Raw genomic sequence first — 27,760 nt, forward strand, 5'->3', positions numbered from 1 at the left:
TTTGGGTGTTTTTCTTAAAGCTAGTTGTTATTTTCTAGATAGTTTTTGCCATTTTTATTGTTATTTGATCGTGAGGAACTTCCCCCGTGGTGATTTAGGGGTGCTGAATGGTGCAGTATGTGCTCTAGCAGATTATTTTCATTCTTCTCATTGTTTTTACATCCTTTGGTTTTATTCTCACGTTGGCCATCTCTTTTATTTTGCTTTGTAAAGCTGTTAAGAAAAGTTCTTCAGCACTGTCAGGACTTCTGCTCCGTCTCCAGGAGTGTCTGCAGTATGAACGTAGACACCACATATAACATATGATACCACTGTTGCTGGCAGTCTAATCTGCAGATATATATAATATCACAGCAAGAGGTTCATTAGAAGTAGTAGCTGTATAATTATTTTTCTCTGCTCTCTGTGTGTTTATGGTCATAAGTGTCTGTTTGGGTCTTGACAGAAACACTATTTACATTCCACCGCCTCAGACACTGAGAGTGTGTGTGTGTGTGTGTGTGTCATGTGATGCATGAAAAGAGCGAGACAAGAGAAGAAGAAGAAGAAGAAGAAGAAGAAGGAGGGATGAGGTGGAGGAGGAGAAGGATAGAAGGAGGGAGGAGGAGGATGGGGGGGGGGGCTGAAGGGATGAGGAGAAGGACAGAGGGACGGATGAAGAGGACCCATATGCATGAGTGTGGCCTGAGGCTGAGAATTTGAAAGTGTGGCAAATTCAAATATTTATTAAAAGCGAGGTCTGGATAAACATGAAGGGTGTGTGTGTGTGTGTGTGTGTGTGTGTGTGTGTGTGTGTGTGTGTGTGTGTGTGAGAATCAATCCCTCAGGGCTGCTGGCGCAAAGCACATTGTATTAATATCCAAGTATCCATGCCACCCTGTGAGCAGAGTGTGTGTGTGTGTGTGTGTTTCTGCATGCCTCCCTGCTTTCATTGTGCGCTCTTTGTGTGTGTGTGTGTGTGTGTGTGTGTGTGTGTGTGTGTGTGTGGCTTAAGACAAATTGATTAACCAGGTTGTGATGGGTTCTGAGCACGGAATAATCCATGAAGGCTGCGGACTTTAAACGCAGCGCTGGAGCTGGACCAGCACGTCACAGCTCCTCTTCTTCTTCTTCTTCTTCTTCTTCTTCTTCTTCTTCTTCTTCTTCTGCACTCGTATTTACACTCCGGGAGGACATCGCGCTCTGCTCTGCCGTCGGCCTCTCGTGGACCTCGGTCACAGACCAGCTACCGGCCTGATCCAGACGCCACATTTAGACTGGAGGGCGCTTTTTGCAACTCGATTTGTGTGTTTGAACGTGACGTAGAAAAGTATCCCAGCATGCATTTCAACCCGGCACAGTTATCACCAGGTGGCATTTCCTCACCGTGTTTAGTTCAGAGATTCTTTAGACGACATCGTTTCAATTCCAAATATCCACTCGAACATTAGCTTAGCACGGCCCGTTAGCGCCTCTTCCTGGCTCTTTATCTCACTCGGTCCTCGAGTGATGGAGTCTGATTCTCATGTGCTGAATGGCTGCTGGGTTTCAGTAGCTGCATGTTGAATCCACTAGCCAACAAGTTAGGGATGGACTTCCTCCACTGGTGCCACCATGGCTGACATAAACGCAGAGGCCTCTCGGAGTCGAGAAAAGACGATGAAGTGCCCCAGCGTGGTCGAAAACGTAATAAAGTGCAACAGAAAAGGGTTTGATTTTATTTATTTTCCACCACTGAGCTCTAGCAAGGCTAGGCTAGGCTATGCTAACAGTTTCCCCCTGCCTAGAGGACTTGCACAAAACTAGGCCAGGCTAGGCTAACAGTTTTCCCCTGCCTAGAGGACTTGCACTAAACTAGGCTAGGCTAGGCTAGGCTAGGCTAACAGTTTCCCCCTGCGAAGAGGACTTGCACTAAACTAGGCTAGGCTAGGCTAACAGTTTCCCCCTGCCTAGAGGACTTGCACAAAACTAGGCTAGGCTAGGCTAACAGTTTTCCCCTGCCTAGAGGACTTGCACTAAACTAGGCTAGGCTAGGCTAACAGTTTCCCCCTGCCAAGAGGACTTGCATTAAACTAGGCTAGGCTAGGCTAACAGTTTCCCCCTGCCTAGAGGACTTGCACAAAACTAGGCTAGGCTAGGCTAACAGTTTTCCCCTGCCTAGAGGACTTGCACTAAACTAGGCTAGGCTAGGCTAGGCTAACAGTTTCCCCCTGCCAAGAGGACTTGCACTAAACTAGGCTAGGCTAGGCTAACAGTTTCCCCCTGCCTAGAGGACTTGCACAAAACTAGGCTAGGCTAGGCTAAGCTACATGATTTTGAGGAGTTTGAGGATTCAGGAATGCTCCCTCTTCCTCTTCCTCTTCCTCTTCTTATTTTTCCCGTCTCGTATCGTCTTTATTATCGCCGGTGTTCCTGCCGTCCCTCTGACTTGTCCGTGTGTCCGTCCGTGCAGCGTCGCCGTGGTCCAGGCCGTGTCCTTCCAGAAGAAGACTCTGTCCTACATGCTGCTGCTGAATCCAGGGAATCTGTTCAGCATCAACCAGGAGAGCGGAGCGCTGAGCCTCACCAGGACGGTCGACTACGAGAGCGGACACAACCTCCACAGCCTGCAGGTCCGGGCCTCCGAGCCTGATACCGGTCTGAGCGGGGTGGCAGAGGTACACACACTCACTCTCACACACACACACACACACACACACACACACACACACACACACACTCACACACTCACACTCACACACACACACACACACACACACACACACACACACACACACACACACACACACACACACACACACACACACACACACACACACACACACACACACACACACATGACCAGAGACCTGATCCACGTCTTTATGCAGAGACCTGGTCCATGTTTTTATACAGAGACCTGGTCCACGTCTTTATACAGAGACCTGATCCACGTCTGTACAGAGACCTGGTCCACGTCTTCATGCAGAGACCTGGTCCATGTCTTCATGCAGAGACCTGGTCCACGTCTTCATGCAGAGACCTGGTCCATGTCTTCATGCAGAGACCTGGTCCACGTCTTCATGCAGAGACCTGGTCCACGTTTTTATACAGAGACCTGGTCCACGTCTGTACAGAGACCTGATCCACGTCTTTATACAGAGACCTGATCCACGTCTGTACAGAGACCTGGTCCACGTCTTCATGCAGAGACCTGGTCCACGTCTTCATGCAGAGACCTGGTCCACGAGTAAAGTAAAGATCCTGGAAAGACCAGGTCAAGTCCTCTAGCTACTGTATTACAGGAGGGATCAGTCTCTTGGGGGATTGTGGGTATTTGGCGCACCTGAGTGGTCATGTGACGGACGTCAGGTGTGTCTTGGTGTGAATCGCAGGCGGCGTCGACACAATAAACGTCTTCACGCTCACGGCGGGAAAAAGACGGCGCTCTGATGGAAACCTCATTAATAAAAGAAGGAGCCGTTTCATTTCCTGGTTGTTTACCGCCGGCGCTCATTATTCATGCGTGAAGCCGAAGCGCGCCGGCGTCCTGTGAAGATCACATGACTGGATCAAAGCTGCGTTTAAATCCTCACTGATCACAAATGATCGGTTTGTGATCAGCAGTTTCATGGTTCATGGATTAAACACACACACACACACACACACACACACACACACACATTGACTTCCATTGATTCCCCGGAGACCACAACCACCACCAGACCTCCTTATTAGGGATGCACATCTCAAGCTGCATTACTCTTTGATAGTCTCTGATAGAAAGATCAGCCAGAGAGAGACCGGATCCACGTCTGTACAGAGACCTGGTCCACGTCTGTGCAGAGACCGGATCCACGTCTGTACAGAGACCTGGTCCATGTCTGTGCAGAGACCTGATCCACGTCTGTGCAGAGACCGGATCCACGTCTATACAGAGACCTGGTCCACGTCTGTGCAGAGACCTGGTCCAGGTCTGTACAGAGACCTGGTCCACGTCTGTGCAGAGACCTGATCCACGTCTGTGCAGAGACCTGATCCACATCTGTACAGAGACTGGATCCACGTCTGTGCAGAGACCTGGTCCACGTCTGTACAGAGACCTGGTCCACGTCTGTACAGAAACCTGGTCCACATGTGAACAGGTGAACAGGTGAACAGGTGAATTGGTGAACAGGTGAACAGGTGAACAGGTGAACAGGTGAACAGGTGAATTGGTGAACAGGTGAACAGGTGAATGTGAACCAGGTGATAACAGGAAGTTGATCCCTGCAGGTCGTCGTCCACATAACGGATGAAAACGACTGCACGCCGGAGTTCCTGCACTCCATCTACACCAGAGACAGCGTACCTGAGAGCATCGCACCTGGGACGTCCCTGCTGCAAGGTAACACACACACACACACACACACACACACACAGAGGCTGATCTGTAGAGCTGGTTCTGGTAAACTATTTACTCACTGTCAGTGAACGCAACACCAGCACATTACACCTGTGTGTGTGTGTGTGAGATGTACAGTGTGTGTGTGTGTGTGTGTGTGTGTGTGTGTGTGTGAGATGTACAGTGTGTGTGTGTGTGTGTGTGTGTGTGTGAGATGTACTGTGTGTGTGTGTGTGTGTGTGTGTGTGTGTGTGTGTGTGTGTGAGATGTACAGTGTGTGTGTGTGTGTGTGTGTGTGAGATGTACAGTGTGTCACAGCCATCTGTTGTAGCTGCTGGTGACTGGTTGAGATCAAACAGTCCAACTTCAGCGAGGCTTTGCTCTTATTAGGCACACAGCCAACAACACACACACACACTGTACAACACACACACACACACACACACACACACACACACTGTACAACACACACATACACACACACACTGTACAACACACACACACACACTGTACAACACACACACACACACACACACTGTACAACACACACACACACACACACACACTGTACAACACACACACACACACACACTGTACAACACACACACACACACACTGTACAACACACACACACACACACACACACACACTGTACAACACACACACACACACACACACACTGTACAACACACACACACACACACACACACACTGTACAACACACACACACACTGTACAACACACACACACACACACACACACACACACACACACACTGTACAACACACACACACACACACTCTGTACAACACACACACTGTACAACACACACACACACACACACACACTGTACAACACACACACACATACACACACACTGTACAACACACACACACACACACACACACTGTACAACACACACACACACATACACACACACACTGTACAACACACACACACACACACACACACACACACACACACTGTACAACACACACATACACACACACACTGTACAACACACACACACACACACACTGTACAACACACACACACTGTACAACACACACACACACTGTACAACACACACACACACACTGTACAACACACACACACTGTACAACACACACACACACACACACACACTGTACAACACACACACACTGTACAACACACACACACACTGTACAACACACACACACACACTGTACAACACACACACACTGTACAACACACACACACACACACACACACTGTACAACACACACACAGTCGTACATACATTCAACAGACTAATGTATTTATAAAATCCATCTCTTCTTCCTCTCTGTTCTCTCTTCCTCCTCCTCTCCTCCTCCTCCCTCTCCTCCTCCCCCTCTCCTCTTACTCCTCTTCCTCCTCCTCCTCTCCTCCTCCTCTCCTCCTCCTCCCTCTCCTCCTCCCCCTCTCCTCTTACTCCTCTTCCTCCTCCTCCTCCCTCTCCTCCTCTCCTCCTCCTCTCCTCCTCCTCCCTCTCCTCCTCCCCCTCTCCTCTTACTCCTCTTCCTCCTCCTCCTCCCTCTCCTCTTCCTCCTCCTCTCCTCCTCCTCTTCCTCCTCCTCTTCCTCCTCCTCCTCTCCTCCTCCTCTCCTCCTCCTCCCTCTCCTCCTCCCCCTCTCCTCTTACTCCTCTTCCTCCTCCTCCTCCCTCTCCTCCTCTCCTCCTCCTCTCCTCCTCCTCCCTCTCCTCCTCCCCCTCTCCTCTTACTCCTCTTCCTCCTCCTCCTCCCTCTCCTCTTCCTCCTCCTCTCCTCCTCCTCTCCTCCTCCTCTTCCTCCTCTCCTCCTCCTCCTCCTCCTCCTCAGTTCTGGCGAGGGACTGTGACTCCGGCGTGAACTCTGAACTCTCTTACTTTGTTCACGGTGGTGACTTTGACATCACTTCCGGGGGCGTGGTCAGCCCCGCCCGTCGCCTGGACTACGAACGGCCCAATCACATCTACGAGTTCGTGGTGGTCGCCGTGGACGCCGGGACGCCCCCCCACACGGGCACCGCATCTGTCCGCATCCGGGTCGCCAATAGCAACGACGAGGCTCCTGTCTTCTCCCAGAGCGTGTAGGACAACAGCCTGTCTGTCTGTCTGCCTGTCTGTCTGTCTGTCTGTCTGTCTGCTAGTCTGTCTGTCTGTCTGTCTGTCTGTCTGTCGTCTGTCTGCCTGTCTGTCTGTCTGTCTGCTAGTCTGTCTGTCTGTCTGTCTGTCTGTCTGTCTGTCTGCTAGTCTGTCTCTCTCTCCCTCCCCCTCTCTCTCTCTGTCTGTCCCCCCCCTCTCTCTCCCTCCCCCTCTCTCTGTCTCTTCCTCCTCCCTCTCTCTCTGTCTGTCTCCCCCTCTCTCTCTCTCTCTCTCCCTCCCCCTCTCTCTGTCTGTCTCCCCCTCTCTCTCTCTCTCTCTCCCTCCCCCTCTCTCTGTCTGTCTCCCCCCTCTCTCTCCCCCCCTCTCTCCCTGTCTCCCCCCTCTCAGTCAGCCTGCTAATGAACTTGTTTTTAATTCAGAATCTATTTTTAGTCTCTCCATCTGTCTTCACCTTCTCCTCCTTCACACCTTCTCACTTCATCTTCTGTTTCTTACCTTCTCTCAAACTTTTCTATTCGTCTCTTTGTCCTCAGATTAACTCTCTCCCTCCCCCTTTCTCTCCCTCCCTCCCCCCCTCAGCTATAAAACCTTCCTCAGCGAGGACGCCGGTCCGGACACGCTGGTCGCCATCGTTCACGCCAACGACCCGGATGGAGACGCCGTCTCTTACGCCATCACCGGCGGCAACGAGGACAGCAACTTCCTGCTGGACAACCAGAAGGGTGAGGGAGGGACACACACACTCTCTCTCTGTTCTCTCCTCCTCCCCCTCCTCCTCTTGTCGCCTCCTGTGTTGCAGACACGGCTCAGGTGTTCAGGAAGCTCGTTCCACAGGTGGACAGGTGACCTGAGGGGGCGTCAGCCCTCAGAAGGAAGTCACTCATGTGTTTATTGAATCAGTTATCAACAGGATTCTTTAAATCTCTCCTTCGGCTCCCTGGAAGCCAGTGGAGGGATTTAACCCTTTGTGACCCACCATAGAACAAAACAGAGCATTTTAATTAGTTAGACATCAACACAACCCTTATGTCCCAAAGTTAATAATATATACAGACTTATGTCCAGACTGACTGAATAAACTGCTAAAAGTGCAATAAACCATAAAAAAAAACCATTTTTTCACATATTTTTACATGCAAAAACAATTATTGCGCTTTATTTGGTTGCAAAAATAAATAGATAAAGGGTTAAACCTTTATCAGTGCAGTACAACTACCAGATGTCTCCAAGCCAATCAGGCTACATGACAGACCGGCAAGAAACCATATATGGTGACTTCACTGACCTTGATTTTTGAAAAACTCACCACCAGTAATGGTCTAGGGTTGAAATTTTGAATTCCTAAGTATTTCAACGAGTGCCCTATAAAGGGTTAAACACCTTCCTGGTGCCACCGAGGACTCTGGACAGGCTGCAGGCGTCTGATTGATTTTTTATTATTAAGACCCGTGAAGACACTTATTGCATCAGTCCAGTCTTATTTGGACATTACAACACCAGGATTCCTGGCTCCATTAGTTGGCTTTAATTTCATGGCTTTAACTCCTTACTGCCTGAATTTATTTACAATTATATAAAAAAATAAATGATTTGTGTTTTTGCTTTCAAGCAGATGCTAAATTAAGTGGAGATTGTTAATTTGAATATAGCACAGCATAGAATAGTACAACATAATAATAGTATAATAAAATATATATGTATATACGCATAGAATATATATTTATATATGTATGTCTGCATCTATGTATATATAATATATACATAGAAGATGCATCAACCGGCGTTAGTGGGATACAGAGGCCACCTCAGCTGCATCAAGACCAGAAGAGGTTTGAGGCGAATTCGCGACGACAGTCAACAAGGGGTTAAAGAGCACGTTATTATTATTCTGTTTATCTCAGGCCGACACATTAGGCCAGTGAGTCTCAACTGGTGGGACCTGTTTTCAGCGGGTCGTGGGCCTTTGCCTGGGGAAAAAAAAAAGAAGAAGAAGAAGAAGAAGAAGAAGAAAAAAATCCTGTGCTTTTATTCTGAAGGGGATTTTTAATTCACACTCCTGAACAGTAGGAGGCGATGACGCCCTCTGACGCCGGTCGACACGCCTCATTTCACAGCATAGAAGAAGAGCCGCAACGTTTGTTCTCCTGCTGACTGAGGAAGTTGGACAGCGACCACATGAGATCTGGATTTTGTCCCACTGAGGACGAAGGAGGACCCAAACCTCGGCCAGGTGATTCACCTGAGGGGAAGTGAGTGCTGCTTGGTTTTCTTCAGGGTGGTTCAGTGTCTGCTGAGGAGGTCGTCAGAGGAAAAGTTAGTTTTCTACACTTGAACCTTTTTCAGTTGCTCTTTTAGTTTAATTTATTTAGAGTTTGTGGATAAAAAGCTGCTTCTGAACAAACTGAATGTTTCCCACAGTGCAGCGCTAAAGATTCAGTGAGAAATAAGAAGAATAAATAAAGATATAAAGATAAAGCTGCAAAATTTGAGTCTTTTTCTAAATACTTAGTGTGTTAAAAAGTCACTGAGGTGTTCAGTGTGTTGTCACAGCCTCAGGATCAACGGCTACTGATCCAATATCATCAATCAGGGCTGTTCAGTGTGGCTCCACTGGTGCAGGTCACAGCTACACTTACATTGATTACATTAACCCTTTCATGCATGAATCATGATCCTTTTTCCATCCCATATTTTATAAAGATATATTTACATTGTTCCAGTGATGCATGATGTACAATTCAGTGGTTCATGGGATTAATCATAATTTCCTCTCAATATAAAATCAATACTTGGAAAGTTTAGCAATCACATGACTCCTTAGATGTTACCTGATGTCACCATATGTTTCTTGCTTTGTTTCTGGCTGTCTGTCGGCCATCTTGGCTCCACTGTGCAGCAGTCAGTGGATGAGATGATGCAGCAGCTTCACTGTAGCAGCTGATGTGCAGCTACGCCATCAAAACTCATGCATATACAAGAGAACAGCTTTTGATTGTCTGCACACTGCAGTGACCTCTGTGCATGAAAGGGTTAATACTCTTCATACCTTGTGTCTCTAAGATGCACTTTTAGGTTTTTAAACTATACAAAGGTTGAAAGTTTTCCTTGTCATCAAGCGGTGATGGTGACCAGCTGAGAACCGCTGCATCTTATTTTCAGACCACAGCAAAGTTCAAACAGCCTGTGAGCTCCCACAGCTAACACACACACACACACACACACACACACACACACACACACACACACACACACACACACACACACACACACACACTCGTACGACACAGTCACTGTTATACGTGTGCACACACAGCGGCACTCAGCTCACAAACACACGGGGTAAAACGGTTGTTGCTGTGGTAACAAGTATTTGGGGATAATGTTTGGTAGCTTTAACGAGGCCAGTGAGACCCCCTGACACACACACACACACACACACACACACACACACACACACACACATGCAGGTGTAATGTTCAGACTCTCTGAAGATAAACTTCATGTGCAACAGTGTGATGCGCAGTCATGTTTTGCATGTTTATCTCAGCGTGTGTGTGTGTGTGTGTGTGTGTGTGGCAGAGCAGTGGAGCAGTGCATTCTGGGTGATAAGGTGACAGAGAGGCTTAGAGACGCACATACACACACACAAACACACACACACACACACACACACACACACATGCATCCATGCACAGATATAAACATGAACATTTGCACATAAATGATATATTAAGACTCGCTCTCTCTTTCACACACACACACACACACACACACACACACACACACACACACACACACACACACACACACACACACACACACACACACACACACACACACACACACACACACACACACAGCAGATGGCCTTTGGCTCTCTCGGCTGTTCTGCTTTGTCACTTCAAAGCGCTGTGAAGTATTTTCATGTAGATGTGTTCGCTCCCTCCCAGCCTCCGTGTCTCTATTCATGTCGCTACCAAAGCTGCTTATTTGTTTGTTTGCTGCTCCGCTGCTCTGTTCTGTTAATGCTCCAGTGATCGTTAGCGCAGGAAAAATGTGACATTTGTTTTAGGCCGGAGTTTTAATAACGAGGCAGCGAAAAGACCCACAGAGCTGCAAACGTCACAGCTTTACATCTGCGGTGTGTGTGTTTTGTTTTTAAGGTGGAAATCAGCAGAAATCGCAGTCATCAGTCACTCTGTGGGGAGTTTTGGCAACTTCTTCATTGTTTGAGTGCGTTTTTAAACAAAATGGCAGCATGGACGAGTGTTTCCAGCTGCTCAGGCATGAGAATCATTGGTGCTTTTGCTCTCCTGTGACAAGAATCTGAACATATTTGGAGTTGAACTGTTTTGTCGGACATTTAAAGACGTCGGCTCGGACTCTGAACCTTCACGATCTGCTGATATTCTACGAATCTTCGACCTTAACAGTGATAATTCATAAGTGTGTTTGAGACCACGTCTGAAGGCTCCAAGCAAACCGGCCTTCCATCTTCTGCATGGAATAATGCCAGAATCCAAGTCAGACTGCAGAAATAAAATACTTTCTGGAGCACAAGACGCTTCTGTAGTTTGTTTTTCTGAGGACTTTGAGGGACTCGGCAGCTCTTGGCTGTTTTTCTTTCCTATTTCTTCCTCTTTATTTTCTATTAGCTGACACATATTCTGAGTCGTCCTTTCCTCCAGTGTCCTCTAGCAGCAGGAAGCACAACAACTCTTTAGTGCCTGTAAACATAAAAGTAATTTAAACCAATGCTCTTCTGAAAAATGTTTGCATTTCAGAGGAAAATCTGCAGAAAGTGGGGAAACAAACAGGATCTCTTGAATCCTGTCCTATTTCCAGCTGCTGCAGACGTAGCCTGAGACCTTGTGTGTGTGTGTGTGTGTGTGTGTGTGTTTGCAGGCATCATCAAGCTGCGGAGGAGTCCACCCCCCCGGCTAAAGGGGCCGCAGTACGTTCTCAACATCACCGCCACTGACGACAACGCGTCCGGTGGGCCGTACCCGCTCAGCAGCTCCGCCCAGGTCATCGTGGGAATCAACGACATCAACAACAACAAACCGGTGTTCCAGGAGGTGAGGAGAACCGCCGTGGGGGGGGGGGGCGCTTCCCGTGTCTAAAGTTTAGTCCTGACTGAGCCGTTTGTCCTCTTAGTGTCAGAACTACAGCCTGAACGCGGTGGTCCTGGAGAACCAGCCGCCGGGGACGTTCGTCCTGCGCGTCCTGGCCCACGACGCCGACATGGGGGTCAACGGAGAGGTCAAATACGGCATCATGCACCGAGACGGAGTGTCGTCCGGGTTTGACATCGACCCCGACACCGGTGAGTCCCGCGGCGCGACTCCGCTGTATGATCCACACAGAGAAGGTGAGCGTGAGTAACTCTTGGCAACTCCCTGCGTCCGCCAGGCGTCATCGCCACCACGGCGAGCTTCGACCGGGAGCGCCAGAGGGAGTTCACGCTGTCGGTGACCGCCACAGATCAGGCCGAGGAGCCGCTCATCGGGATCTGCCAGATCACCGTCCTCATCGGAGACCAGAACGACAACGACCCCAAGTTTGAAAACAGCCGCTACCAGTGTGAGTAACTTTACCACTGCTGTTACTGCAAGTACTAGTACTAGTACTACTACTACTACTACTACTAGTACATCAACTACTACTACTGGGTCTACAAGTACTGGTACAACAACTACTAGTACTACTAGTACTACTACTGGGTCTACAAGTACTGGTACTACTATTATTACTACTACTAGTACTAGTACTACTACATCTACTACTACTAGTACAACTATTACTACTACTGTGTCTACAAGTACTGGTACAACTACTATTGGTAGTACAACAACTACTACTAGTACTACTACATCAACTAATACTACTACTGCTACTGTGTCTACAAGTACTAGTACAACTACTACTACATCTACTACTACTCGTACAACAACTACTACTACTGTGTCTACAAGTACTGGTACAACTACTACTGCTACATCTACTAGTACAACAACAAATATCACTACCATGTCTTCTATTACTGCTACTGTTACTATTATTCTTACTGCTACTACTAGTACTGCTAATAGTACTGACACTACCATCACTTCTCCTTCTACTACTGCTGCTATAGTATTAGTACTGCTAACATTACTGCTTGTATTACTCCTCTAGTTACTATCCTGGTGCTAGTACTTCTACTAGTACTAGTACTTCTACTGTAATTAGTACTGCAACTACACCTAGTTACTATTCTGGTGCTAGTACTTCTACTAGTACTAGTACTTCTACTTCTACTAGTACTAGTACTTCTGATACAGTTAATACGTAGTATTGCATTACTTCCACTGTACTGTGGTTTAGAAATGCTCCAGATCATCGGTTGGATTTTTTCCCCCCTCGTGTGAGTCGAGGCAGCGAAACACTCGGGGGTTAAAAGTCTTCACCTCACGTCTTCACCTCACGTCTTCACCTCACGTCTTCACGTCTTCACCTCACGTCTTCACCTCACGTCTTCACCTCACGTCTTCACCTCACGTCTTCACCTCACGTCTTCACGTCTTCACCTCACGTCTTCACCTCACGTCTTCACCTCACGTCTTCACGTCTTCACCTCACGTCTTCACCTCACGTCTTCACCTCACGTCTTCACCTCACGCCATCACGTCTTCACCTCACGTCTTCACCTCACGTCTTCACCTCACGTCTTCACGTCTTCACCTCACGTCTTCACCTCACGTCTTCACCTCACGCCATCACGTCTTCACCTCACGTCTTCACCTCACGTCTTCACGTCTTCACCTCACGTCTTCACGTCTTCACCTCACGTCATCACGTCTTCACCTCACGTCTTCACCTCACGTCTTCACGTCTTCACCTCACGTCTTCACCTCACGTCATCACGTCATCACGTCTTCACCTCACGTCTTCACCTCACGTCTTCACCTCACGCCATCACGTCTTCACCTCACGTCTTCACCTCACGTCTTCACCTCACGTCTTCACCTCACGCCATCACGTCTTCACCTCACGTCTTCACCTCACGTCTTCACGTCTTCACCTCACGCCATCACGTCTTCACCTCACGTCTTCACCTCACGTCTTCACCTCACGTCTTCACCTCACGTCTTCACGTCTTCACCTCACGTCTTCACCTCACGTCTTCACGTCTTCACCTCACGCCATCACGTCTTCACCTCACGTCTTCACCTCACGCCATCACGTCTTCACCTCACGTCTTCACCTCACGTCTTCACCTCACGCCATCACGTCTTCACCTCACGTCTTCACCTCACGTCTTCACCTCACGTCTTCACCTCACGCCATCACGTCTTCACCTCACGTCTTCACCTCACGTCTTCACCTCACGTCTTCACCTCACGCCATCACGTCTTCACCTCACGTCTTCACCTCACGTCTTCACCTCACGCCATCACGTCTTCACCTCACGTCTTCACCTCACGTCTTCACCTCACGCCATCACGTCTTCACCTCACGTCTTCACCTCACGTCTTCACGTCTTCACCTCACGCCATCACGTCTTCACCTCACGTCTTCACGTCTTCACCTCACGTCTTCACCTCACGTCTTCACGTCTTCACCTCACGTCTTCACCTCACGTCATCACGTCATCACGTCTTCACCTCACGTCTTCACCTCACGTCTTCACCTCACGTCTTCACGTCTTCACCTCACGTCTTCACCTCACGTCTTCACCTCACGTCTTCACGTCTTCACCTCACGTCTTCACGTCTTCACCTCACGTCTTCACCTCACGTCTTCACGTCTTCACCTCACGTCATCACGTCTTCACGTCTTCACCTCACGTCTTCACCTCACGTCATCACGTCATCACGTCTTCACCTCACGTCTTCACCTCACGTCTTCACCTCACGTCTTCACCTCACGCCATCACGTCTTCACCTCACGCCAACACGTCTTCACCTCACGCCATCACGTCTTCACCTCACGCCATCACGTCTTCACCTCACGCCAACACGTCTTCACCTCACGCCAACACGTCTTCACCTCACGCCATCGTCCTCTCGACTGTGCAAGCATGAAACGCCGCTGTGTGTGTGTATGTGTATTCGGTGAAACGTGGAAACCGTCTATCAATCTGCATGCTTCTTGGAATCCTGGAAAGCTCCTCCGGCTGATGAAACACTCGCCGCCGGCTCCCGCGGGTCTTTGTTTGTTTACTATGTGTGCAAATGTGTGTTTTGATAAGCGTCGTGTCAGAAGTTCTCCTCGTCAGATTAGGGAAGCGCACGGGGTGGCTCATTAACTATTTAACAGGCAGATTGAAATGTTTCTGGGACATGCATTCATTTACCACTGTGTGTGTGTGTGTGTGTGTGTGTGTGTGTGTGTGTGTGTGTGTGTGTGTGTGTGTGTGTGTGTGTGTGTGTGTGTGTGTGTGTGTGTGTGTGTGTGTGTGTGATGGGGGTTTTCCTGCACAGACGGAGGAAGTGAGCTGGAAACAGACGTCTCTTTAGCCTGTTCTTTATCGACACGCGTTAGAATCAATATTTTGGATTTTGCAAAGTGTAAAAAAGACATTAACAATAATATTTAAAGACTTGTGCAGTATAATGTCAGTCAGTCACACATTACAGGGGGATAACTTCACACTCTTCCTTTAGTCAGCCCAGGAGGTCAGGATCACTACACAGGTGTGGAAATGAATGTAAATATGAAATAATTTCTGGATCTTGACATGTTGTTTTGATCATAAAAGTAAAATCAATCAATCAATCAATCAAAGTTTATTTATATAGCCCTTTCCAACAGTCCAAAAGGTGACCAAAGTGCTTCACAGATAAAAAAAAAACCAAAGGAACTGATTTTAAAAACAGAAACATGACGTAAAAAAGCAGTAAAATAGACAGAAAATAGACAAAAAAACAGAATATTCAGGTTCACGTGTCGTCAGCGTCGCTGCATCACTGTAGTTTGGTGAAACCGTGCGTGAGTTCGGTTTAGACAGGCTCTGTTTCCTGTAGGCTGCACATCACATGACTCTTGAAACTAAATGAAAAGAGTCTTTGTGAGATGTCGTCTCGCGAAGGAGTTTCGTTTCGGTCCAGATTTGCAATCTGTTGTTCTAAACTGTGAATAGATGCTCATAGATTTAACATCGTTGCTGTGTGCTTCAGCCTTTATTGTATTGTAACTATGACAACAGGCCCAAACATGCATATTATCTATTTATGTTATGTTATTATTGACATTTTATTCCTATTTATATTCTAAATCTTCATATTATACTTTTGCACTGCGTTCGACTCGTGTACTCGACGCACATTTAACTTAAGCAAGAAGAATAAACATTTGATGTGTTTGTATAAATGTAAAAACTGAGACAAACGACGTGAAGAAGACAAATCACAAGTCATGTAGATTAGAAGTTAGAGAACTGATCAGCCGCCACAGATTTGTACTTATTCTTCTTTTAATTATCATAAAATCACGAACCATAGTGTTCTTCCTGTGGTTGTTTGATCAGGATAACAGCAGCTCTTTTAAAAAGCGGTACTCCTCTTCCGTTAAATCCTTCTTGGCTGTTTCAGTTGTTTCTCGGCGACGCTCATTAGATCTGACGTGATTATTCAGTTGAAATGTATCCGGTGAGACCCACAAATGTCAAAAGGACATTATTATTGACATAATGCTGGAAATGCAGTATTACAGAGTGGGGGGGGGCGGACCTCCCCTCCGCTCGTAGTTTTTGTTGTCTGATCAGCACCGACGCTCGTCGCAGTCAGCAGGATCGGAGGTTACGTTCATGAATTCATAAAGTGCATCTGTTGACTCTGCAGAGTGAGACCCAGAAATGACAAAATGAGGCGACGTGCTGCTGACGAGACGTCTTCCCACCATTCTAATATCTGCTTACCATCACAGAACATGACTTCAGCCTGTGTTCAGTCAGGTTTAATGAACTCTGCTCACAGGCTGCAGTCTGAATGTGATGGTATAGGTTCAGCTGCTGATCTGTCAGTGGTAATAGTACTACTAATGATAGTAATAGTACTACTAATGGTAGTAATGATACTAGTAATGATAGTAATAGTACTACTAATGATAGTAATGATACTACTAATGGTAGTAATAATACTACTAATGATAGTAATGATACTACTAATGGTAGTAATAATACTACTAATGATAGTAATGATACTACTAATGATAGTAATAATACTACTAATGATAGTAATGATACTACTAATGATAGTAATGATACTACTAATGGTAGTAATAATACTACTAATGATAGTAATGATACTACTAATGGTAGTAATAATACTACTAATGATAGTAATGATACTACTAATGATAGTAATGATACTAGTAGTGGTACTGCAGCTCCAGCAGCAGCTGAACTATCAGGAGCCATTTTATCTGTTAATGTTCATTCAAGTCACATGACAAGCTGCAGGAGCAGTACCAGTAATTATAGTACTAGTACTGTCAGTACTACTATGGGCAGTATTAGCGGCAGTAGTAGAAGTAGTAGGGCAAATAGTAATGACAGTAGCAGTAGTACTAGTAGTACTAGTAGTACTAGTAGTAGTAGTAGTAGTAGTAGTAGTATCTGTAGCAGTCGTACCTGTAGTACTGGCACCAGTATTATTTCCCCACCTGACAGTTCATCTCTTCCCCCCGTCAGACTTCCTGCGGGAGGACACTCCGGTAGGAACTAGTTTCCTGCGAGCGGCGGCACACGATGACGATCAGGGGAGCAACGCGGCCATCACCTACTCGCTGTCCAATCAGAAGCCAGCTTACCTGCACATCAACCCCAGTACTGGCTGGATTTACGTCAACCACCCCATCTCACAGGTGAGAGACACACCCCACGTCTCTGGTCCTGCTACACTCGCGGGGACCCGCATTGACAGAATCCATTTGGACCCTGATCCTGGTCCCACAGTCTGAACCCTCAAACACTCCTTTAACCCTTAACAACCATTTTCTCCTTTAAGTGGAAATATGGGGGATATAAAACTAAATGAAGCACAAGGAGCACATTTCTTATTTTTGAGTGTTAAATATACGTCACAGCTTTATTTTTCGAAGCTGTTTCATATCAACTTTTCCTAAAAATATGGTCAGGACGACTTTTAATAACAAAAAACAAGCTGTTTAAAATCAGCTGGGTGCGTCACAGGCTTTAATCAGGCAGACCGCCATCTTGGAAATGGTCACTGGGTCACATGACTGCACCAGGAAGTTCAGTTTTCAGATTTCTGGAGTTAAATTCAGGGATAAAGCTGTTTCGGGAAAATTTCCAGAATATTTAAAACTTTTGTAAAAGGCCTTTTAATCTTCTGAAGACCCCATACCATCCCAAAGTGTCTCAACGCTCTGAAAACGTCTTTATTTTCCAAAACATCCTCATTCATGCGGCCTAAAGCTCAGCTGTGGCGCTCACTGTTAGATGCTTGTTTTTATGGTGTTATTTTTCTAACCAGTTTATTTATTCTCTTTGGCCGGGACTTAACTTCATGCCGTCTCATGTGGAGATGAGTGCCGGTATGATAATGAAGATCCTCGAATCCTCGAATCCTAAAACTTCATGAATCACTGCTGAGGATCATCGGCCACTCGTCATGTTTTTCAGTAATATCATCCTGCTAATCTGTTAGTCACACTGTTGTTAGTGCTGTAGACACTGCTGTCTGTGTTGTCTCTCTCTCTCTCTGTCCACCCAACATGGACCCTGACAGAAGCCGCCCACATTGATCCTGGGTCTGTTCCAGGTTTCTTCCTGTTAAAGGGGAGTTCTTCCTCCACTGTTGCTCAATATAACATCTGATGCAGCTCATGAGGGGATTCTTGAATCCTTCATGTTGAATCCCTGAATCGTTGGTCTCTCTCTAATGAAAGAGTTTGGTCCAGACCTGCTCTTTATGGAAAGAGTCTTGAGATAACGCTGTTGTGATTTGGCGCTATATAAATAAAGATTGATTGATTGATAAAACGTACTTGAATCCTGATGGTGGCCCTAAAGAAGTGCACTGCTCTCTCATCCTGCTGTTGTTTTAAATAACAGGAGCTTCAGCAGGCGGGTGAATAATGCTCGTGGATGAAATACCTTCTCCTGTTACTGACTAAAATGGCCTGTTTTTCTGATCATGGATCCTCTTATTGGGATGCATTGGTTTTCTTCATTTATCACCAAAAACTAAACCATGTTGTGGTTAAAATAGAGTCAAAGGTGCCACTTTTTTCCTTCCTTTAGCTGCTACGGTATTTTGTGCAACAGTTTGAGTATAATACCAAGATGAGGAGAAAACCAAAAGCATTTAAGTAAAAATTTTAAGTAAACATTACGGAGAATACTGAAGGATTTGAATTTTACTTTAAGGAAACCTTAGCTTGGATTTTAAGGAGATGTTTTGTGCAGCAGCATTTTGGACCAAGTGTAAACGATCCAGAGACATTCTGCAGAGGGAAGGAATCAAATACTGGATATGTAGTCAGAACCAGGTCCAAATGAACATCTGGACCTCAGAGGGAAGATTTAACAGACCCGAGACCTTCCACCTCAGAGACCAGACCGACGTACTGACTGTTTTATCAGCATTCAGCTGCAGGAAAATGATCCGCCATCCAGTTTTATAAAAAAAATGTTATCACACGTCGAGGCTGATTGAGATGTAAAGTTGAATATCATCTGCAAACATCAGGTTGTCATTCCAGCTTTACGAAAATTTAAGAGCAACAACGCAAAAAAAAGTTTGATTTTCTGAATTTAAAAAGAATCAGAGGAGATTGTTGAAAACAGAGGTGGAAGGTTTTGTTTTTTTTCTTTGTGTCCGTGTTAGTTAAACTTTAATGTGGAGTTCCTCCCAGCGCAGACGTTGATGGAGCTGAAGCTTGTGGTGGTGGTGGTGGTTTACATTTAGCTCATTAAATATGTTGCTTTGCTTTAAAGATTAATTTGTCTCACATGACGACGGTTGTCACAGCTGCTGTTTTTAACCCCTGTTGTGATCAGATCTCTGTCCAGATTTCACTTTGAGCTTTTGGATGCGTCTCTGCTGCTGTTTACTCACAGTCTTTGTGTTTTTGGCTGAAACATCATCCTCTCTGTGTCTTTTTTACCATCAGTCTCCACACTGACTTCAGGTTATTCAGTATTTTGGCTAAAACGTAAAAAACATAACGTGTAATTAAAATCTAGATGAAGTTTAATAATAATACTTTGCTTATTATATATATATATTTTATTTTAGTTGGACGTCTTTGACTGCCACACACATTAAACTACCCAGTAATATATGAACTTTATTTTGTCTTAGACAGATACAGTGGAGATCGAAAGTTTGGGCACCCCAGGTAAAAATTTGTATTAATGTGCATAAAGAAGCCAAGGAAAGATGGAAAAATCTCCAAAAGGCATCAAATTACAGATGAGACAGTCTTATAATATGTCAAAAAAAGTTAGATTTTATTTCCATCATTTACACTGTCAAAATAACAGAAAACAAAATAATGGCGTCTGCAAAAGTTTGGGCACCCTGCAGAGTTAATACCTTGTACTGCCCCCTTTGGCAAGTATCACAGCTTGTAAACGCTTTTTGTAGCCAGCCAAGAGTCTTTCAATCCTTGTTTGAGGTATCTTCGCCCATTCTTCCTTACAAAAGTCTTCAAGTTCTTTGAGATTTCTGGGCTGTCTGGCATGCACTGCTCTTTTAAGGTCTATCCATAGATTTTCAATTATGTTGAGGTCAGGAGATTGTGAAGGCCATGGCAAAACCTTCAGTTCACGCCTCTTGATGTAATCCACCGTGGATTTTGAGGTGTGTTTAGGATCATTATCCATTTGTAGAAGCCATCCTCTCTTTAACTTCAGCTTTTTCACAGATGGCATCAAGTTAGCGTCCAAAATTTGCTGAAATTTGATTGAATCCATTTTTCCTTCTACTCGTGAAATGTTCCCTGTGCCACTGGCTGCAATACAACCCCAAAGCATGATTGATCCACCCCCATGCTTAACAGTTGGACAGAGGTTCTTTTCATTGAATTCTGTGCCCTTTTTTGTCCAAACGTTCCTTTGCTCATTCCGGCCAAAAAGTTCTATTTTAACCTCATCGGTCCACAGAACTTGTTTCCAAAATGCATCAGGCTTGTCTATATGTTCATTTGCAAACTTCAAACGCTGATTTTTGTGGTGAGGACGTAGAAGAGGCTTTCTTCTGATGACTCTTCCATGAAGTACAATATTTGTACAAGTATCTCTTTATAGTGGAATAGTGTACCACAACTCCAGCGTCTGCCAGATCTTTCTGGAGGGATCGTGCAGTCAAACGTGGATTTTGACTTGCTGTTCTCACAATCCTGCGAGCTGTTCTGTCTGATATTTTTCTTGGTCTTCCAGATCTTGCTTTAATTTCCACTGTTCTTGATGACTGCCATTTCTTAATTACATTCCGAACAGAGGATATTGGCATCTGAAAACGCTTTGCTATCTTCTTATAGCCTTCTCCTGCTTTGTGAGCGTCAACTATTTTCAGTTTCAGTGTTCTAGACAACTGCTTAGAAGAACCCATGGTGCTGATTGTTGGGGCAAGGTCAGATGAGTCTGGGCATTTAACACCTTTGAGACTGACATCACCTGGTCTTTCCAGACGATGATTGTGAACAATCCATGACACTGTCAGGTCTCAGCTTTCCAAAGGGGGCAGTACAAGGTATTAACTCTGCAGGGTGCCCAAACTTTTGCAGACGCCATTATTTTGTTTTCTGTTATTTTGACAGTGTAAATGATGGAAATAAAATCTAACTTTTTTTGACATATTATAAGACTGTCTCATCTGTAATTTGATGCCTTTTGGAGATTTTTCCATCTTTCCTTGGCTTCTTTATGCACATTAATACAAATTTTTACCTGGGGTGCCCAAACTTTCGATCTCCACTGTAAAACAGGATAGTCAGTCAGACAGTGCGGCCAAAGATTCAGATGAATTAAAAACGAGAAGAAAACAACAAAAAGACAAAACCACCTTGTCCACATTTAGGCTACAGTAAGTGGGATAACATGCCTCGATCAACGTGCACGTGCAGTAGAGCCCAGTACGAGCGCTGGATGTCCTGTTCATGGTATCTCCATGCACGGGACTGTAAATGATCAATAACATGATGCTGAATGTTAAATGAGTGCTCATGTGTGATGTCGGGGTCGCGGGCTGCAGATCGGCTCTCCGGCGGCAGCAGCTGCTCTGTTGTTTCCATAAAAGTTGCATCAAACAGACTGTCGTCCTCAATGTTTAATGGTCGTGTGTGTGTGTGTGTGTGTGTGTGTGTGTGTGTGTGTGTGTGTGTGCGTGTGTGTGCGTGTGTGTGTGTGTGTTTGCACAAAGTCAAACTGAAAATCCACTGCGAAGTGAATCTGCCTTGCAGCCAGTCTGTTAAACAAACGTTTGTCATGAATGATGCTTCTTCTTCGTCTTCTTCTTCTTCTTCTTCTTCTGCGTCTGCCGTCTCCTCTCTGTTCTTCTTCTCTGCCACTGATCTTTTAAACGACACTTCAGTCAATAATTTAGCAAAGACAGATTCCCTCTTTTTTTTTAGTCACTTTTTAACAGAGAGCTCAGCAGCACCACAGTCTCTTGGTCTCTGCTTTAATGTTTCTACAAGTGCTCAGTGGCCTTTAGCTGCTGTCAAACAAGTGCATGATCAAGTGTTCCTGCAGTTCTCTAAAAGTCGTGGAAGGTGACTGGGCCTGAAATACTAAAAGAAGCAGATCTGGTTAAGGGCTCGCCGAGAGACGAGACGTTCCCTCAGTTTGCTCAGTGACCTTTTGTCGCCTCCCTGCAGACGTCCAGGATCAACCAGCAGATCGTGGCGTCAGACGGAGGGAACCGCAGCAGCTCCGTGGAGCTGACCGTCATCATCACCAACGTCCACAACCAGCCGCCGCACTGGGAGCAGCCCGAGTACTGGGTCACCGTGCCGGAGAACACCGTACGGGACGCCAAGATAGTGGTGAGTAACCGGACGCCACCGAGCTTTTAGCGAGTTAAATTTGATATTTACTAATTCTGACTAATATTCTCTCAGAAAAGCCATTTTCCTGCCTACCAACATCAACATTTCTGTTTTATAATGAGTATAAAAACACTTTAACTCCAAAATATCACAAAATAAACATGCATCACTCAATAGAACAAACAGGGAGTTGACTGTCTGGGATAAAAGTGGCCACCAACAGCAGCTCTGTGCGACCGAACTTCTACATCTGCAGAGGAAAAAGAAAAACCTGCACATCAGTAAACTGACTCGCAGCAACACAACAAGACACGATAAAGTCCGTTGGTTGTTAAAAGTGTCAGATTGTGTTGAATTTGGAGAAACCACCTGCAGTAGTAGCCGTGCTGACGACGCCATAATAGCTCATAACACAGTAAACGGGGCTTTGAGGGGGATCAGAGGTGAGATTCAGCCAGGTGAGGCGGTGCTCACGTGTGAGAACAGAGTGGGATCGTACCATTATGTGAGCAGGAAGGGGGGCAGACGCTCTGAAGACAGCTAGTGAGGTGGTACAGGCCAGGTACAGAGGGGAGCCGGATTTAAATGCAAGTGAACTTCACTTTTTGTTCAAGAAGAATGAGCGGAAACTGTAAAAGCAAAAGCATCTGGCCTCTATTTATTTATTTATTTATTTATTTATTTATTTGTTTGTTTGTTTGTTTGTTTGTTTGTTTGTTGTGGTTCTGTGTTACATCATGGCTTAGCTGTTCCTAGTTCCAGTGCCTGGAGCTCAAACCAGATCCTCTTCCTCTTCCTCGTGTTGAAGATTGTACAGATAGAGTCGCTGCTGCTCACTATGTCACAAAGTTAGACTTGCTAAAGGGTTACTGGTAAGTGCCCTTCACACCACGTGCTTCAGAGATCTCTGCTCCTGCCACTTTTCAGAGCCTCATGCAGCGGGTGCTGTCCGCTCTGCCGACTGGCCTTCGCGTATGGAAACCTTGTTCACTGTGTGTCGGTGCCTGCAAGATGCTTCGCTCACCTTAAATCTTGCCAAATGTGAGTTTGCCAAGGCCACCATCACCTGTCTTGGTTGGTGATGGGGTCCAAACTGACAAGACAAGGGACTCAAAATAACAAAGCTCGCGGACGAGTGGCTCTGAGCTGCAACACAAGACTTAATTATGTGCAAAAGTATATCGTTTATTTAGCCAAACGAACACAACCAACATGCTGGGATCTGAATCAGACAGAGAGAGAGAGAGAGAGAGTGGGGGGGGGGGGGAGAACGGCTTATATAAAGTGCCCACAACTCCATACAGGTGTCGTCACCTTGAACTCAGAGTGAAAGACAAAACAAAACAGTGGCCTGTAACAACAGTAACTGTGTAAAATGTAAACGCTCAGAAATAAGGCTTTTATCAAAACACTGAATTAAAGAATTGCTTACCAACACAAACCAGTCAGAACAGAAGAAATAGAAGGCGCATCTTTGAAAAGAGGAACTTCAGATCATAACTTTTAGCAGTATTTATGTTGATCAGGTGATAATAGCCCATCTTCCAGCACATGCAGATAAAAGAATGCTTGTAGCCCCTAAACCCCTCTGCTCAGAGATCTGACATCCTCCACATCTAAGAGCTGCTTCAGCGCTCAGCGGAACATCGAGAGAGGACGAGCGTGAGAGAGTATTTAAACCCAACGTCGAGCTTCTCTCTCGTTTACATCCGCCTTCTTCATCTGCGCGGCGCCGCCCGAGGAGGGTGGAGAACACTCTTTCTTCCTCTTCATCCCCTCCCTGTCCTCCATCCATCTCTCCCCTCTCCCTCTCCGTCAGCGCGTTTAGCCGAGCGCTTCCAAACATTTTCTGCCGAGCAAACAACAAACCTGCCCCGAGTCTGCCTCACCTGACACACACACACACACACACACACACACACACACACACACACACACACACACTCTGGTGATTTTCCTCTCTTTTGATCCCTCCATCCTAATTTGCTCTCTTTTCCTAAGCCGCTGGTTTAGAAGGTGGAGGAGTTTTTACCCTCCAGCTGCTCGATTTCATGGAGGTTAGTCAGTTTTCAAACAGTTGTAGGGTGTGTGTGTGTGTGTGTGTGTGTGTGTGTGTGTGTGTGTGTGTGTGTGTGTGTGTGTGTGTGTGTGTGTGTGTGTGTGTGTGTGTGTGTGTGTGTGTGTGTGTGTGTGTGTGTGTAATCCTGTGTAAGTCAGTGTGTGTTTCAGCGTGTACCTGCGCTGTGTTTAATCCTTCCTCCTCCTCCTCCTCCTCCTCCTCCTCCTCCTCCTCTTCCTCCGCCTCTGTTTCGACCCCACATCATTGCTGAAAAGACAGATAGAGTGGTGATGATGGTGATGATGATGAGGCTGATGATGATGATGATGATGACGATGAGCGGAGGCCGTCTCACCCACAGCTCCGTCTGTCGGAGATGATTGACAGGAGAGAGAGATAATTACACCTGCTGTCAGAGCGTCACAATGGACTCCCGTCACCTCTGGGAGAAAAACAGATGCTTGATTACTGTGTTTAACCTGACAGAGACTGTATGAGGGGGGAGAGACGAAGGGGGGAGAGGGGGGAGAGACGAAGGGGGGAGAGGGGGGAGAGACGAAGGGGGGAGAGGGGGGAGTCGAATGTAGTAGAAGAAGAGGTAGGAGGTGGAAAGAGAGAGAGACTGAGGCGTCAAAGTGTCTCAACTTACCAACGATGATTAATCTGGTGAGGTGAGAAACATCAGTGACATGTTCCCAGTTATGCTGGTTAATAAAGGTAATTAATAAATGTATTGATTAAAGTCATGATGAACAGATTCAGTTAGAAAATACAAGAGTGGACAGGTGCATCATTTAAAAGACGGGTCGCAGACTGAAAATCTCACTCGTCATTAAATACACAGTGTAACGTGCTCCATCAACACACACACACACACACACACACACACACACACACACACACACCATCCTGCTGCCACAAAGCGGAGCACCAAAATGTGGATTCATCCACCGCTGAAAATAGTCCCCAACAAATGCACAGGCTCATACATTTGTGAGGTGAGATTCACGTCTTTAGTGGAAACCAACGGGCTGCAGACAGTACGTAGAGACATACCAACACGATCTTGGTTTGGGAATAAAAAAATGCACAGACTTACCCTTTAATTAAAGGATAACTGTATTTTCTAAAGGTGTGTGAAAAAAATAAACAAGTTGCTTGTCCTGCCATCAGAGCGCTTTGACAGGGAACAGAAGCCATCCTCTCTTTGTCTTGGCTCACCTTAATGCCACCAGACTCCATTGACAAAAACAGTGATTTTACCTTGCGGAGCACCGGAGTCGCTGGTGCACTGCTGCCCGTTTTGGTTCGTTTGCTTGTGTTATCGCGTGACTTTGGTGTTTTTAAAATGGTTAATTTGGATACAAAATAATGTTAGCTCATTGACTGAGGCAGCAGTAGCTCAGTGAACTCTCAGTGTTTTAATGAGGTAAAAATGCTATTTTTGTCAATGAAGCCTGGTGGCTGTCTGGCGTCTGGTGAGAACGGCTTCAGTTTCCTGTTGAAAGGGCTGACTGACAGCTCTGCAAGACTGAGATAATACTCTAAATATAGAGGGGACTATTTTAAAGAGGCTAAAATCTGTTTTCCTGCTGCCCCCGTCCACAGCTTAGCGTCTTTATCGGCCTTCCTGCCTGCTTCTCCAAACTGGGGGCGACTACTGTTGGTAAAAAATCTAGACTATCCCTTTCACAAAGTTGTCATTGCTCTAACTGTTTATAGGACGCAGAATATCTCACCTGAAATGACTTAATTTGTAAACCAAATGCAAATCCGTTAAAGGCTGAAATGTCTCCTCTTCCTCCCGCCTTCGTCTCCTCTGCTGTGTTAGCTGCGCTGACGAGGAACTGTTTTAAATTTAGCAGCGTTAATAAGGTTTGTTAATTACATTGTTAACGAGGCAGCGGGGGGGTAGTGTGTGTGTGTGTGTGTGTGTTATTATAATAGTCTCATCATCCTGTTTCTCTTCCTGTCACTGTTCTCTGCCGCCGTCGGTCCCTGATTGCTTGTCGAGACAGAAGTTTTAACCCATGAAAACATCTGATTTCCACATCTATCTCTTGTTGAGGCAAAGAATTAACCCGAGCTCAGTGACCTTTATTTTGAAAACAGTTTTCTGGAGATTCCATCACACTGTGCAGAACATTTAGGCACTGATTGTAACATGTGATAGATGCATTGACGGCTATCGAGGCTGTTTGACCCTAAACGTATGTCTCCCTACCGTCTCTTTAACAGTGTTTTAAGTTTATGGCCTCTGTGTGAAATTGACTTTAAAAGCCTGTAGCACTTCCTGGGGGGGGGGTTGGTGAAGCTACAAGTCGTAGCTTCTCTCTTACAGAATGAAAAGTAATAGTTCCTGTGCAAGCAAACTCCAGACTTACCCAGAAATCACCGTGCAACCTCAAGCCTGAACTCAAACACACTTCTATCCAAATTACAGGCAGATTGAATCATTTCTTGCTCCAACGAGACGAATGTAAAAGTGTTAATCAGACGTGTTAACAGCGCTGATTTAAAGAGCCCTGCCATCAGAATCACCAGTTTTAATACAGAAGCTCTTGTCTTTGACCTTTTGTGAACCCCGTCAGCCGGCTGCTAGCTGTTAGCACGTGAAGCTGAACCACTGATCTGTGTGGGAGAAGATGGCAGACACCGATCAGCTCAGCCTCAGCGCGCCGCACTGGTGTCTAATGAGATGATTTCTCATTAGCGCTGATTCCCTACGCTCGGCTTCCTCGGCCTGCTGCGGGCGGCTCCACGCTCCGCTTCCCGAGGAGGACCAACGCGTCCTGACGTGACTCCTCACCTGGAAACCGGACGGTCGTCTCATTTAGAATAAATATCACTCCTTTAACAAACTACACGCCAACGTTTATCAGCAGTAAACCTGGAAGTGTGATACATTTTCCTGAATACGGCCGAGTGGAGCCGTGTCCAAGCTCCACTTGTGGAGGCAGCTGTGGTCGGAGGTCATTGTGTTTGTTGTGGCGGCAAACAGAAACTCCCCAGGTGGAGCAGGTGGAGCAGGTGGAGCAGGTGGAGCAGCAGCACCCCCACTATTAGACTTAGGAGAGCAAACGTGTCTTTGCACATTTGATGTTTTTAGACATTTGCAGCTAGTTTGGATCAAAATGAGTTTTATCTATTGGCGTCATATTCAGTATGTAAATAGAAAATTCCCCCCTGAAGCCGTTTTCTCATCTAAACTCTATAAAGATAAAGATAAAAGCTTCTTATTGATCCCT

General features: G+C 46.0%; 1 protein-coding gene across 1 annotated transcript in view; it reads left to right on the top strand.

The window, feature by feature from the left end:
- Positions 1 to 27,760, top strand: part of LOC139204786 (neural-cadherin) — a 140,728-nt gene that overhangs the window by 62,265 nt on the left and 50,703 nt on the right. Inside the window, exons 4-12 of the mRNA XM_070834784.1 lie at positions 2,432 to 2,636; positions 4,234 to 4,345; positions 6,186 to 6,435; positions 7,031 to 7,173; positions 11,357 to 11,529; positions 11,609 to 11,777; positions 11,864 to 12,034; positions 17,127 to 17,299; positions 22,283 to 22,450. Of these exons, the coding sequence (XP_070690885.1) occupies positions 2,432 to 2,636; positions 4,234 to 4,345; positions 6,186 to 6,435; positions 7,031 to 7,173; positions 11,357 to 11,529; positions 11,609 to 11,777; positions 11,864 to 12,034; positions 17,127 to 17,299; positions 22,283 to 22,450 (1,564 nt within the window). The remainder of the gene's footprint in view (positions 1 to 2,431; positions 2,637 to 4,233; positions 4,346 to 6,185; positions 6,436 to 7,030; positions 7,174 to 11,356; positions 11,530 to 11,608; positions 11,778 to 11,863; positions 12,035 to 17,126; positions 17,300 to 22,282; positions 22,451 to 27,760) is intronic.

The sequence above is a fragment of the Pempheris klunzingeri genome, chromosome 8 (genome assembly GCF_042242105.1).
Source record: "Pempheris klunzingeri isolate RE-2024b chromosome 8, fPemKlu1.hap1, whole genome shotgun sequence".
Lineage (NCBI taxonomy): Eukaryota > Metazoa > Chordata > Actinopteri > Acropomatiformes > Pempheridae > Pempheris > Pempheris klunzingeri.